The sequence below is a fragment of the Ranitomeya imitator genome, chromosome 1, assembly GCF_032444005.1.
Source record: "Ranitomeya imitator isolate aRanImi1 chromosome 1, aRanImi1.pri, whole genome shotgun sequence".
NCBI lineage: Eukaryota > Metazoa > Chordata > Amphibia > Anura > Dendrobatidae > Ranitomeya > Ranitomeya imitator.
Window position 1 is genome coordinate 640,226,444 of NC_091282.1, and position 12,740 is coordinate 640,239,183.

Here is a 12,740-nt window from a genome sequence, read left to right on the forward strand (position 1 = left end):
GTGTGGTACCTCCAGTGTGCCAGACACATATGATACACCGTATATTAGTGCATATAATGATACACCCGGGGCGTAATACCAGGCGGCGGCAGCAGGGGCCCCTCCCTGCTCGTCACTATGCAGATGGCGCCTCTCCCTCCCCGCACTTACTCCTCCATGTGAGGCCGGCTCTTCATGTGATAGTGGGACGTGACGTTACACCCGGAAGGCCTTCACGTCCCGTGTGCCTGGTGAGTTCCCGCTCCGCTTCCATGTATTGTTCTCGCATTAACAGTCCGTGCAGCTAATGGCCTGCGCGTCCCCGGCCTCTCCCCGCAGCGCGGCCGAATCTCTGAGGTAATATTCGGCTCCTAGTGAGGGAGACGCCGCGGCCTCACGTGTGGCCTCTACGGTGGTGGCGAGCCGGAAGTGATTACTGTATGGGGGATATCTCTCCGTATTGCACATATTTGTGTAAAACTTTATATTATTAGTACACTTATCACGAGGCTGAAGTTGGTTTCTTATTCGTCAATTTATTCTTTTCTGTTTTTTATAGGTTTAACAACACATAATAAGCATCACAATAATAAAACACAATGCAGCGAGGAGCCCTGATGTGAATACACGTAAAAACAGCTTCAAAAACTATAAACCTAGCACAAAAATGGGTATAAAAGTGGGCACAGAAGGGCGTTAATGAAAGGGTTAAATGCCTTTGGGCCACTGAGATCACACTGCAGAAATATAAAACAGGGAGCCGCACATCAAACCCAGGTCTCCAGCCTGGCCCAAGTGGGTTCTGGGCATCAGAACTGGCATCAAAGTGGGCAAACAGCCCATTTTCACAGATTTGATTAAATAACTGATGTTTTCAAGGGGGTAAATGACTTTGGACCACTGATCTCACACTAAGAATATTCAAATCTGTGAAAATCGGCTGTTTGCCCACTTTGATGCCAATTCTGATGCCCAGAACCCATTTGGGCCAGGCTATAGGGACCTGGGATTGATGCAGGGCATCACTAAGTGTGAGATCAGTGGCCCAAAGTAATTTAACCCCTTAAAAAGTCAGTTACTTATTCAAATCTGTGAAAAACAGCTGTTTACCCACTTTGATGCCAGTTCTGATGCCCACAACCCACTTGGGCCAGGCTGAAGAGACCTGGCTTTGATGTGGGGCTCCCCGTTCTATATGTCTGCAGTGTGAGATCAGTGGCCCAAAGCGATTTAACCCTTTCATTAACGCCCTTCGGTGCCCATTTATGTGCCAGTTTTATAATTTTTATAGCTGTTTTTAAGTGTATTCCCATCAGGGCACCTCGCTGCATTCTATGTTATGATTGTGATGATTATTTTTTGTTGTTAAAGGGAACCTGTCACCCCAAAAATTGAAGGTGCGCTAAGCCCACCGGCATCAGGGGCTTATCTACCCTGTTTCCCCCGAAAATAAGACACCGTCTTATATTAATTTTTGCTCCGAAAGTTGCACCATGTCTTATTTTCGCAAGAAAAAGGATTGACAAATTCTTTTTGAACAAAAAAATTAACAATTATTAACATGCCAGCGTATGCTGAAAAGTAGTCATCACAAAACAGTAGAATCAAATTAACACTGAATCGTATCAAGAATTTCTTGTTACTACCGTATAATTACGGTATTTCCAAGTACAACATGTAAAACAACGAACAATGGTTCATTTACTGGTCTCAATATTTAATAACACAAAACAAGATTTATTCAATGACAGCCATGTCATCATCTTCTGGAACATCATCATAACAATCCAAACTCTGAAGTTCCTGTGGAATTTCTTGTGACTCCATTTCTTTCAGGATCATTGGCCCATATCTCTCATGTCTAGCAATAGCACTGTCCTTAAATGAGTCCTGGGCCAATCACAGCCCAGGAACAATCGGAGGCTATGGATGACGTCAGCCGGCCCCTGTTTCCTGCGCTGTGATTGGTGCAGGGCTCATGGGCAGAGTTCGGCACACAGCTCCGAGGCTGTGATTAACTCCTGCGAGCAGCGCGGCTGCAGCGGCGGGCACCAGACAGCGGGAGCGAGACACAACTGCATGCCCCATGCACAGAACAAGGTATGCCTTATTTTTTTTGGGGGGGGAGGGTGCCTTATATTAGCAGGCACAGTGCTCCCCCTAGCATGCCTTACTTTCAGGGGGCGCCCTATTTTCAGGGAAACAGTTTACAGCATCCTGAAATGCTGCAGATAAGCCCGCAATGTATCCTGAAAGATGATAAAAAGAGGTTATATTATACTCACCCAGGGGCGGTCCCGCTGTTGGTCCGGGTCTGGCGCCTCCCATCTTCATCAGATGACGTCCTCTTCTGATCTTCACTCTGCGGCTCCGGCGCTGGCGTACTTTGTCTGTCCTGTTGAGGGCAGAGCAAAGTACTGCAGTGCGCAGGCTTCGGGAAAGGCCAGAGAGGCCCGGCACCTGCGCACTGCAGTACTTTGCTCTGCCCTCAACAGGACAGATAAAGTACGCCTGCGCCAGAGCCGCAGAGTGAAGACAAGAAGAGGACGTCATCTGATGAAGATGGGAGGCCCCACACCTTGACTGCGACGCCTATTGGACCGGACCGCCCCTGGGTGAGTATAATTTAACCCTTTTTTTTTCCCCTCATCTTTCAGGATACATCGGGGGCTTATCTACAGAATTACAGAATGCTGTAGATAAGCCCCTGATGCCGGTGGGCTTAGCTCATCTTCGAATTTGGGGGTGACAGGTTCCCTTTAAAGGAGCTTCCTTTATGGTGTACATTAATGGAGGACAGCTTTTACCTCAACAGGTAATGGTAGGAAGAATATTGCGGCATGTGTTTTTCATTAAAAAAAAAACCCTTAAAAACGTTTTAATGCGTTAAGTAAGGCTACTTTCACACTAGCATCGGATTCGGCCCGTCGCAGTGCGTCGGGCCGAGGTTCCGAAGCTAGCGTTTGATGCGCCGCACAATGGGTGCAGCGGATGCATTTCTCCGGCGCATCCGCTGCCCCATTGTGAGGTGCGGGGAGGTGGGGGCGGAGTTCCGGCCGCACATGCGCGGTCCGAAAAAGCGGTCCGTCGGCAGCAAAAAACGTTACATTTAACATTTTTTTTCTCCCGGCGGTCCACCACAACACGGCGCAACCATCGCACGATGGTTGCTACGTGTGTCAATGCGTCGGTAATGTTACTCTATGGGGCAAAAACGCATCCTGCAAACAACTTTGCAGGATGCGTTTTTTCCCCTAAACGACGCATTGCGACGTATTCAAAAAAACACCAGTGTGAAAATAGCCTTAGGCTGATAGATGAACAAAATTGCCTGTCTTTGTTGCCATAGCAACCCTTCACCGCGCAGCTTCTCGACATAATGGCATGTGTCGTGACAGGTCCACATGTAGCAGAAAAATTTATATTTTCGTCAAATATAAAATATTAAAACCTTATAAAATGTATAAAACAGTAATCGAATTCAGTATTGCCGCGTCTGTAAATGTACAGTTTATGTAAATGTAAAATTTATTAGCCCCTGTGGTAGACGGCATAAATAAAGGCAATTAAAATGTTAGAATTGCCTTTTTTTCTAAATTAAAAAACGATCGAAAATAGTCGCATTCTCAGAAAATGCCAAATACAACCCCTGGCAAGGCAAAAATGTTCATTCAGTTGTGTTTTTTTTGTTTGTTCTGCTTTTTTTCAACAACAAAAAAAAAAAATCAGACATGGCACAAAACTAAAGTCATTTCAAATGGAAACTTTCTGGCTTTAACCCCTTTACCCCCAAGGGTGGTTTGCACGTTAATGACTGGGCCAATTTATACAATTCTGACCACTGTCCCTTTATGAGGTTATAACTCTGGAACGCTTCAACGGATCCCAGTGATTCTGACATTGTTTTCTCGTGTCATATTGTACTTCATGATAGTGGTAAAATTTCTTTGATATTACCTGCGTTTATTTGTGAAAAAAATGGAAATTTGGTGAAAATTTTGCAGTTTTCCAACTTTGAATTTTTATGCAATTAAATCACAGAGATATGTCACACAAAATACTTTAATAAGTAACATTTCCCACATGTCTACTTTACATCAGCACAATTTTTGAACCAAATATTTTTTTTGTTAGGGAGTTATAAGGGTTAAAAGTTGACCATCGATTTTTAACACCATTTTTTTTTTTTTTTTTTGGGGACCACATCTCATTTGAAGTCATTTTGAGGGGTCTGCATGATAGAAAATAACCAAGTGTGACACCATTCTAAAAACTGCACCCCTCAAGGTGCTCAAAACTACATTCAAGAAGTTTATTAACCCTTCAGGTGTTTCACAGGAATTTTTGGAATGTTTAAATAAAAATGAACATGTAACTTGTTTTCACAAATTAACTTCAGCTCCAATTTGTTTTATTTTACCAAGGGTAACAGGAGAAAATGGACCCCAAAAGTTGTTGTACAATTTGTCCTGAGTACTCTGATACCCCATATGTGGGGGTAAACCACTGTTTGGGCGCATGGCAGAGCTCGGAAGCGAAGGAGCGCCATTTGACTTTTCAATGCAAAATTGACTGGAATTGAGATGGGACGCCATGTTGCATTTGGAGGGCCCCTGTTGTGCCTAAACATTGAAACCCCCCACAAGTGACACCATTTTGGAAAGTAGGCCCCCTAAGGAACTCATGTAGATGTGTTGTGAGAGCTTTGAACCCCCAAGTGTTTCACTACAGTTTATAACGCAGAGCCGTGAAAATAAAAATTATTTTTTCCAGGACGTCATCTTGACAGCACCCTGGAGGACGTCCTCCTCCCCTTGCTGGGACAGGAAACACACAAGTTTAAAAGGCCAAGTCCCACCCACAGTCCTCAGTGTTTTTCCTGTCCCTGCAAGGAAGGGACGCACGAGTGAGAAGTTGCGCAGGACTTACCGGAGCTCAGGGGGATCGTGCGGCTTGCCAATACCCTTCCCCCTGTCAAGAGGCTCAGGGCAGAAACCCTCTGGTGGGGGGTCCCTCTGCTCCAAAGACCAGGAGTGGACGAAGCTCCTGGTGGCAGCCGCTCCTCCCGGTGGGAGGCTCTCGGCTGCGGACGCTATCCACGCGGTGCGCGGCCATCCTGGGCAGCGTGGTATACAGAACGGCGTCTCCCGGCAGGAAGTCGTCAGAAGGCGTCACTTCCGGTCCGTCGGCATTTCGTTACCGCTACTTCCGGTAACGCTGTATGCGCGGGGGAAAGCGTGCAGTAAATCGCACAGCGGCAGAAGCGCTCCTGATCTGGCGCTGAGAGCTGCGGGGACCTGCTACCCTCATCATGGAAGCAAGTACTCCAACCGAGGAGGGGGTAAGTGCGCATGGCGCAAGTTCCCCTATCTATATGCAGAAGCAGGCTCACCCCATTGCTTATCCCTTCTTATGTCATTTAAGGATAAGGGAAACCCCGCGGGTCCTCCTGTTCAGATTAAGAAATCCGGCAAGGCATCTGGGAAATCTGTTAGATGTCCCCTTTGTAATATGAAGCTCCCGGACTCCCATGGGAAATCTTTGTGGGGACTGCACAGCTAAGGTCGTAAGGGACGAACAACCCACATTGCTGGCTGAGATGAGATCCCTTATACGTGAAGAAGTACAAGCTTCTTTGTCTACCATGGTGCAGAAATCCAGTCCTATCCCCACCCGTAAGCGGGCCAGACGGGAGCAGGACTTAAGAGAACAGGAGGTTACTTCTGAGGACAAGTCTAACTCAGAGGACTTCGTCTCAGAGGAAGAGGGAGAGCTTCCGTCAGGAAGCCAGGATTACCAAAGAAAATACCTCTTCTAGGCAGAAGACACAAATGATCTGGTGCAGGCGGTGCGATGCACTATGCAAATAGAGGAGACATCTAAACCACAAACCAGGCAGGACTTGATGTTTGGTGGACTTATGTCACGTCAGCAGACAGTATTTCCGGTTAGCGAGCACATTAAGGCCATGATTCTGGAAGAATGGAAAGAGGCAGAACGCCGGCTGGTGTTATCCAAGGACTTTAAGGCTTGTCTACCTTATGAGCCGGAGGACATAAAACTATGGGACGAAGTTCCCAAAATTGACGTTCCTGTGGCAAAGGTGGCCAAGAAAACGGCCATACCTTTTGAGGACTCATCAAACTTGCGTGATCCTATGGATAGGAAAGCCGACATATTGTTAAAAAGAGCCTGGGAATCTTCTGCGGCTCTAATAAAAACAAATATAGCGGCTACTTCGGTGGCTCGGTCTATGTATCTATGGATGGGTCAATTGGAGGAACACCTATCCAATAAGACCCCGAGATCTGAAATCATAAATTCCCTCCCTATGATGAAATCTGCCACGGCTTATCTGTCTGATATGACTGCTGAGTCAGTCAGGTTTTCGGCCAGATGCAGTTCCTTATCTAACGCGGCTAGGAGAGCGGTCTGGCTAAGGTCCTGGTCGGGGGATAATGCTTCCAAATCTAAACTTTGTTCAATTCCCTTCTCAGGTGAAAGGGTTTTTGGACCCTCCCTGGATACCATTTTGGAGTCAGCCTCCGACAAAAAGAAGGGGTTTCCAGAGGAGAAATCTAAGAAGCCCCAGTCCTTTCGGAGAGGATTCCCCTTCAGAAGGCAGTCTGAGTTTCGAGGAGGCAGATCCAGTAGAGGATCTTATAGGGGCTCCCGTAGCCAGGGCAATAGAAACAGAGGTTTCTTCTTCAGCCCTTCCTCAAAATCTAAATCGCAATGACGCCAGTCTCATAGGGGGTCGACTCCGCCAATTTTCGCACAATTGGGCTCGGATCACTCAAAATCAGTGGGTCCTTCGGACCATCTCAGAAGGTTACAGTATAGAGCTCTACTCCCCCCCCCCCCCCCCCCCCACCAGACAGATTAATCAGTCCTACGGTAGTACCGCGAGACTCTCCCATGTTGACAGACCTGATGGAAATGCTCTCCTCAGAGGTCATAGTTCCGGTACCATCTCCGGAAATAGGCTTGGGTCATTACTCCTCCCTTTTTTCCATAATGAAACCGTCCGGCGAATCTCGCACTATAATAAATCTGAAACCTCTAAATGCCTGGGTCAGGTACAAGAGGTTTCGTATGGAATCCATCCGTTCGGCAATACTCCTAATAGATCAGAATGTTGTGATGTGCACTCTAGATCTAAAGAGTGCCTATTATCAGGTTCGCGTCCACCCTTCTTCTCAGAGGCTTCTGAGGTTTGCGGTAGTCCTGCCGTCCGGGACCTGTCACTTCCAGTTTCAGTGCCTTCCATTTGGTCTTGCCTCAGCACCTCGTATCTTCACAAAACTGGTGTCGGAGATTGTCGCTTTCCTAAGAAATCAAGGGATCAGAATAATCCCTTATCTCGACGACTTTCTCCTGGTGGCAAGAACGCCAGAAATTCTATCAGACCACAGGAACCGAACTATTTCAGTGATGGAAGAACTTGGTTGGGTCATAAATTGGCGGAAATCCGATTTGACTCCAGAGTGCATGAAGACGTTCCTGGGAGTACGTCTGGATTCAAGGAACAGAATATCCCTCTTACCCGAGTCCAAGCTGATTGCAGTGCAGTCTCAGGTTTGGCTCCTGCTGGAGCACAGGGTGACGACAAGGACGGCCATGCGAGTCCTCGGCCTGATGACGGCCTGTATTCCGTGTGTGAGATGGGCTCAGTTCCATTCAAGACCACTACAGAAATTGATTCTTTCCAGATGGGACAGGAGTCTGTCTTCTCTGGACAGTACTTTACACCTATCACATTGTGTAAGAAGGTCTCTCCTCTGGTGGACAAAGCCAGAGAAATTAAGAAAAGGAGTATTATGGTCCGCAGATCCATACGTAGTAGTTACTACAGATGCCAGCGCTTGGGGCTGGGGAGCTCACCTAGAAGACAGGATCATTCAGGGGAGATGGCCGGAAGACGTCATCCACAGCTCCTCCAACTTCAAAGAACTATACGCGGTCTGGGAAGCTTTGAGAAGGAACCGACACATCCTGGAAAATCGTCATGTCAGGATAATGTCCGACAATGTGACAACAGTCTCTTTTCTGAAACATCAAGGAGATGCGAAACATCATGCGCTTCAAGAACTGACAGAGAAGATATTTCGTTGGGCAGAAAGATCGGTCCTTTCTATTTCAGCGGTTCACCTAGAAGGCTCCCAGAACGTTATAGCGGACTATCTCAGCAGAAGGGAGGTGTCTGCAACAGAGTGGGAACTCAACCAGGACGTCTTCCAGGACTTATGTCTTCGCTGGGGAACCCCCTGTATAGACCTATTCGCAAGCAGGAGAAATTCGAAGGTCTCAAAATTCTTCTCTCTGAACCCGCGGAATCTTCCAGAAGGAATAGATGCTCTGAGCCAGGATTGGACGGAACCTCTCTCGTATGCATTTCCCCCTCTGGCGTTGGTTCCGGCTGTTCTCAGAAAGATCAAGGAGGATCGAGCTCTCGTCATATTGATCGTTCCATACTGGCTAAGAAGGAGTTGGTTTTCCCTTCTACTAGAGCTAGCAATCGAGAATCCAGTAGAGCTCCCTCTCAGAGCGGATATAATCCACCAGGGTCCGGTATTCCACCCAAACCCAGAGAAGCTCCATCTCTCGGCATGGATCCTGAAGGGTCCATCTTGAAGGCTAAGGGTCTATCAAGCCAAGTAATATCTACTATGAAGTCTAGTAGGAAGCCTGTTACGTCAGCAATTTACTTGAAAATTTGGAGACGGTTCTGTCTGGAGGGTGGCAGGTCTGAGGTTACGGCAGTCACTCCCGACTTACCCAGAATTTTAGATTTCTTGCAGGCTGGGTTTGACAAAGGTCTTAAACCAAGCACTTTGAAGGTGCAGATCTCGGCACTTAGTTCTTTCCTCGACTATCCCCTAGCGTCACACCCGTGGATAGTTAGATTCATCAGAGCTACCCAGAGGTTGCGCCCCACTATCAGACATATGTCTCCTTCTTGGGACCTTAACTTGGTCCTCAGATTTCTCTGCAAAGACCTCTATGCGTCAGCGGATAATATGCCCATTTCCATTCTTACACGTAAAACGGCGTTTCTTGTAGCAGTAACTACGGCTAAAAGAGTGGGGGAAATTCAGGCCCTGTGTACTAGGGACCCATACCTTCAAATTAGAGAGGATTGTATAATTCTTAAACTCGACCCCTCCTTTATTCCAAAAGTAGGAACATCTAAAAATAGAAATCAAGAGATTGTGTTACCATCTTTCTGCAATAACCCTGCTAACGCTAAAGAAAAAGTCCTTCATTCTCTGGATGTCAGGCAGGCAGTCCTTGACTACCTGGCAGCCACCAACACTTGGCGCATCGACCCAAACCTATTCATTTTGTATGGGGGCAAAAATAGGGGTAAAAAGGCCTCTAAGGCCTCTATTGCTCGGTGGATCACGTCTGTGATCTCTGAGGCCTATCAATCTGAAGGGCTCTCTCCTCCGGAGGGTCTCCATGTACATTCGACTAGAGGGATAGCTACCTCTTGGGCAGAGAGGGCAGGTGCCTCTCTAGAACAGATTTGTAAGGCCGCAACATGGGCTAGTGCCAATACCTTTTGCAAACACTATAAACTTGATGTTTTGTCTGGTCAGCATACTGCATTTGGGAGAAAGGTTCTCCAAGCGGTTATCCCACCCTGAGGAGGTGCTTTGGTACTCTCCAGGGTGCTGTCAGGATGACGTCCTGGAAAATAGGTATTAAGCTTACCGTTAATTATGTTTCCAGGAGTCCATCCTGACAGCACGGGTAGTTCCCTCCCTGTATTATTATATGATGCATGGTATTCTAGCATGTTTGTAACCTATTTCTAGCATATGATGTAATATGTTCCTGGTTATAATGTGATATGTTTGCTACCATTAAACAAAGATTTTTTCTGCATTTCCTTGAGGCGGTTCTTGTTACAACACTGAGGACTGTGGGTGGGACTTGGCCTTTTAAACTCGTGTGTTTCCTGTCCCAGCAAGGGGAGGAGGACGTCCTCCAGGGTGCTGTCAGGATGGACTCCTGGAAACATAATTAACGGTAAGCTTAATACCTATTTTTTTTCCCACAAAAATTATTTTTTTAGCCCCCAGTTTTGTATTTTCTCAAGGGTAACAGTTTAAATTGGACCCCAAAAGTTGTTGTCCAATTTGTCCTGAGTGCGCTGATACCCCATATGTGGGGGGGGGACCACCGTTTGGGCGCATGGGAGGGCTCGGAAGGGAAGGAGCGCCATTTGGAATGCAGACTTAGATGGAATGGTCTGCAGGCGTCACATTGCGTTTGCAGAGCCCCTAATGTACCTAAACAGTAGAAACCCCCCACAAATGATTCCATATTGGAAACTAGACCCTCCCCCCTCCAAGGAACTTATCTAAATGTGTTGTGAGAACTTTGAACCCCCAAGTGTTTCACTACAGTTTATAACGCAGAGCCGTGAAAATAAAAAATCCTTTTTTTCCACAAAAATTATTTTTTAGCCCCCAGGTTTGTATTTTCCCAAGGGTAAGAGAAGAAATTGGACCCCAAAAGTTGTTATCCAATGTGTCCTGAGTATGCTGATACCCCATATTTTGGGGTAAACCCCTGTTTGGGCACACGGGAGAGCTCGGAAGGGAAGGAGCACTGTTTTAATTTTTCAACGCTGAATTGGCTGGAATTGAGATCGGACGCCATGTCGCGTTTGGAGAGCCCCTGATGTGCCTAAACAGTGGAAACCCCCCAATTATAACTGAAACCCTAATCCAAACACACTCCTAACCCTAATCCCAATGGTAACCCTAACCACACCTCTAACCCAGACACACCCCTAACCCTAATCCCAACCGTAAATGTAATCCAAACCTTAAAGGGAACCTGTCACCCCGTTTTTTCAAATTGAGCTATAAATACTGTTAAATAGGGCCTGCGCTGTGTGTTACTATAGTGTATGTAGTGTACCCTGATTCCCCATGTATGCTGAGAAATACATTACCAAAGTCGCTGTTTTCGCCTGTCAATCAGGCTGGTCAGGACGGGTGGGCGTGTTCACAGCGGTCTTTTCTTCCCCAGCTTTCCGTTGGTGGCGTAGTGGTGTGCGCATGTCCAAGGTCCGAATTCCCTGCGCCCACGTGAAGACACAGCGCGCGATCTGCGCTGTCATCCCTTTCATCGGTGGGGGCGGCCATCTTCCTGGGGCCGCGCGTGCGCAGATGGAGTGCTCTGCTGCACGGGGCTTCAGGAAAATGGCCGCGGGATGCTGCGCGTGCGCACAAGAGATCGCGGCGGCCATTTTCCCAAAGCCGAGTTTGCATCTCTGCTTTGGGAAAATGGCCGCCGCGATCTCTTCTGCGCACGCGCGGCATCCCGCGGCCATTTTCCTGAAGCCCCGTGCAGCAGAGCACTCCATCTGCGCACGCGCGGCCCCAGGAAGATGGCCGCCCCCACCGATGAAAGGGATGACAGCGCAGATCGCGCGCTGTGTCTTCACGTGGGCGCAGGGAATTCGGACCTTGGACATGCGCACACCACTACGCCACCAACGGAAAGCTGGGGAAGAAAAGACCGCTGTGAACACGCCCACCCGTCCTGACCAGCCTGATTGACAGGCGAAAACAGCGACTTTGGTAATGTATTTCTCAGCATACATGGGGAATCAGGGTACACTACATACACTATAGTAACACACAGCGCAGGCCCTATTTAACAGTATTTATAGCTCAATCTGAAAAAATGGGGTGACAGGTTCCCTTTAACTTTAGCCCTAACCCTAACTGTAGCCTTAACCCTAGCCCTAACCCTAATGGGAAAATGGAAATAAATACTTTTTTTAATTTTTCCATAACTAAGGGGGTGATGAAGGGGGGTTTGATTTACTTTTATAAGCGGGTTTTTTAGCTGATATTTATCACTGGCAGCCGTCACACACTAAAAGATGCTTTTTATTGCACAAAATATTTTTTGCATTACCACATATTAAGAGCTATAATTTTTCCATATTTGGGTCCACAGAGTAATGTGAGGTCTTGTTTTTTGCGGGACGAGTTGACGTTTTTATTGGTAACATTTTCGGGTACGTGACATTTTTTTGATCGCTTTTTAGAGCAGCACGGTGGCGCAGTGGATAGCACAGCAGCCTTGCAGCGCTCGAGTCTTGGGTTCAAGCCCCACTAAGGACAACATCTGTATGTTCTCTCCGTGTTTGCGTAGGTTTCCTCCGGGTACTCCGGTTTCCTCCCACATTCCAAAGACATACTGATAGGGAATTTAGATTGAGCCCCAACGGGGACAGCGATGATAATGTGTGCAACCTGTAAAGCGCTGCGGAATATGTTAGCGCTATATAAAAATAAAGATTATTATTTATTCCGATTTTTCTGAGGCAGAATGACCAAACACCAGCTATTCATGAATTTCTTTTGGGGGAGGCGTTTATACCGTTCCGCGTTTGGTAAAATGGATAAAGCAGTTTTATTCTTCGGGTCAGTACGATTACAGCAATACCTCATTTATATCGTTTTTTTGTTTTTGCGCTTTTATACGATAAAAACTATTTTATAGAAAAAAAATATATTTTTGCATTGCTTTATTCTGAGGACTATAACTTTTTTATTTTTTCTTTAATGACACTGTATTGCCGCTTGTTTTTTGTGGGACAAGATGACTTTTTCAGCGGTACTATGGTTATTTATATCCATCTTTTTGATCGTGTGTTATTCCACTTTTTGTTTGGCGGTATGATAATAAAGCGTTGTTTTTTGCCTAGGTTTTTTTTTTTTTTTTATGGT

General features: G+C 46.7%; 2 protein-coding genes across 4 annotated transcripts in view; one reads left to right on the forward strand and one right to left on the reverse strand.

Annotated features, from left to right (window-relative positions):
• Positions 1–291, reverse strand: part of METTL25B (methyltransferase like 25B) — a 48,552-nt gene extending 48,261 nt beyond the window's left edge. The window contains exon 1 of the mRNA XM_069727563.1: positions 151–291. Coding sequence (XP_069583664.1) covers positions 151–176 — 26 coding nt within the window. The 5' untranslated portion in view covers positions 177–291. The remainder of the gene's footprint in view (positions 1–150) is intronic.
• The window catches only part of ISG20L2 (interferon stimulated exonuclease gene 20 like 2), a 33,057-nt gene continuing 20,417 nt past the window's right edge, over positions 101–12,740 (forward strand). Inside the window, exon 1 of one of the 3 annotated variants that reach the window (XM_069727606.1) lies at positions 101–230. The gene's annotated coding sequence lies outside the window, so the exon portion shown is untranslated. Of the gene's footprint in view, positions 337–12,740 lie in introns of all 3 variants that reach the window. The other 2 variants (XM_069727614.1, XM_069727622.1) reach the window with 2 other exon arrangements.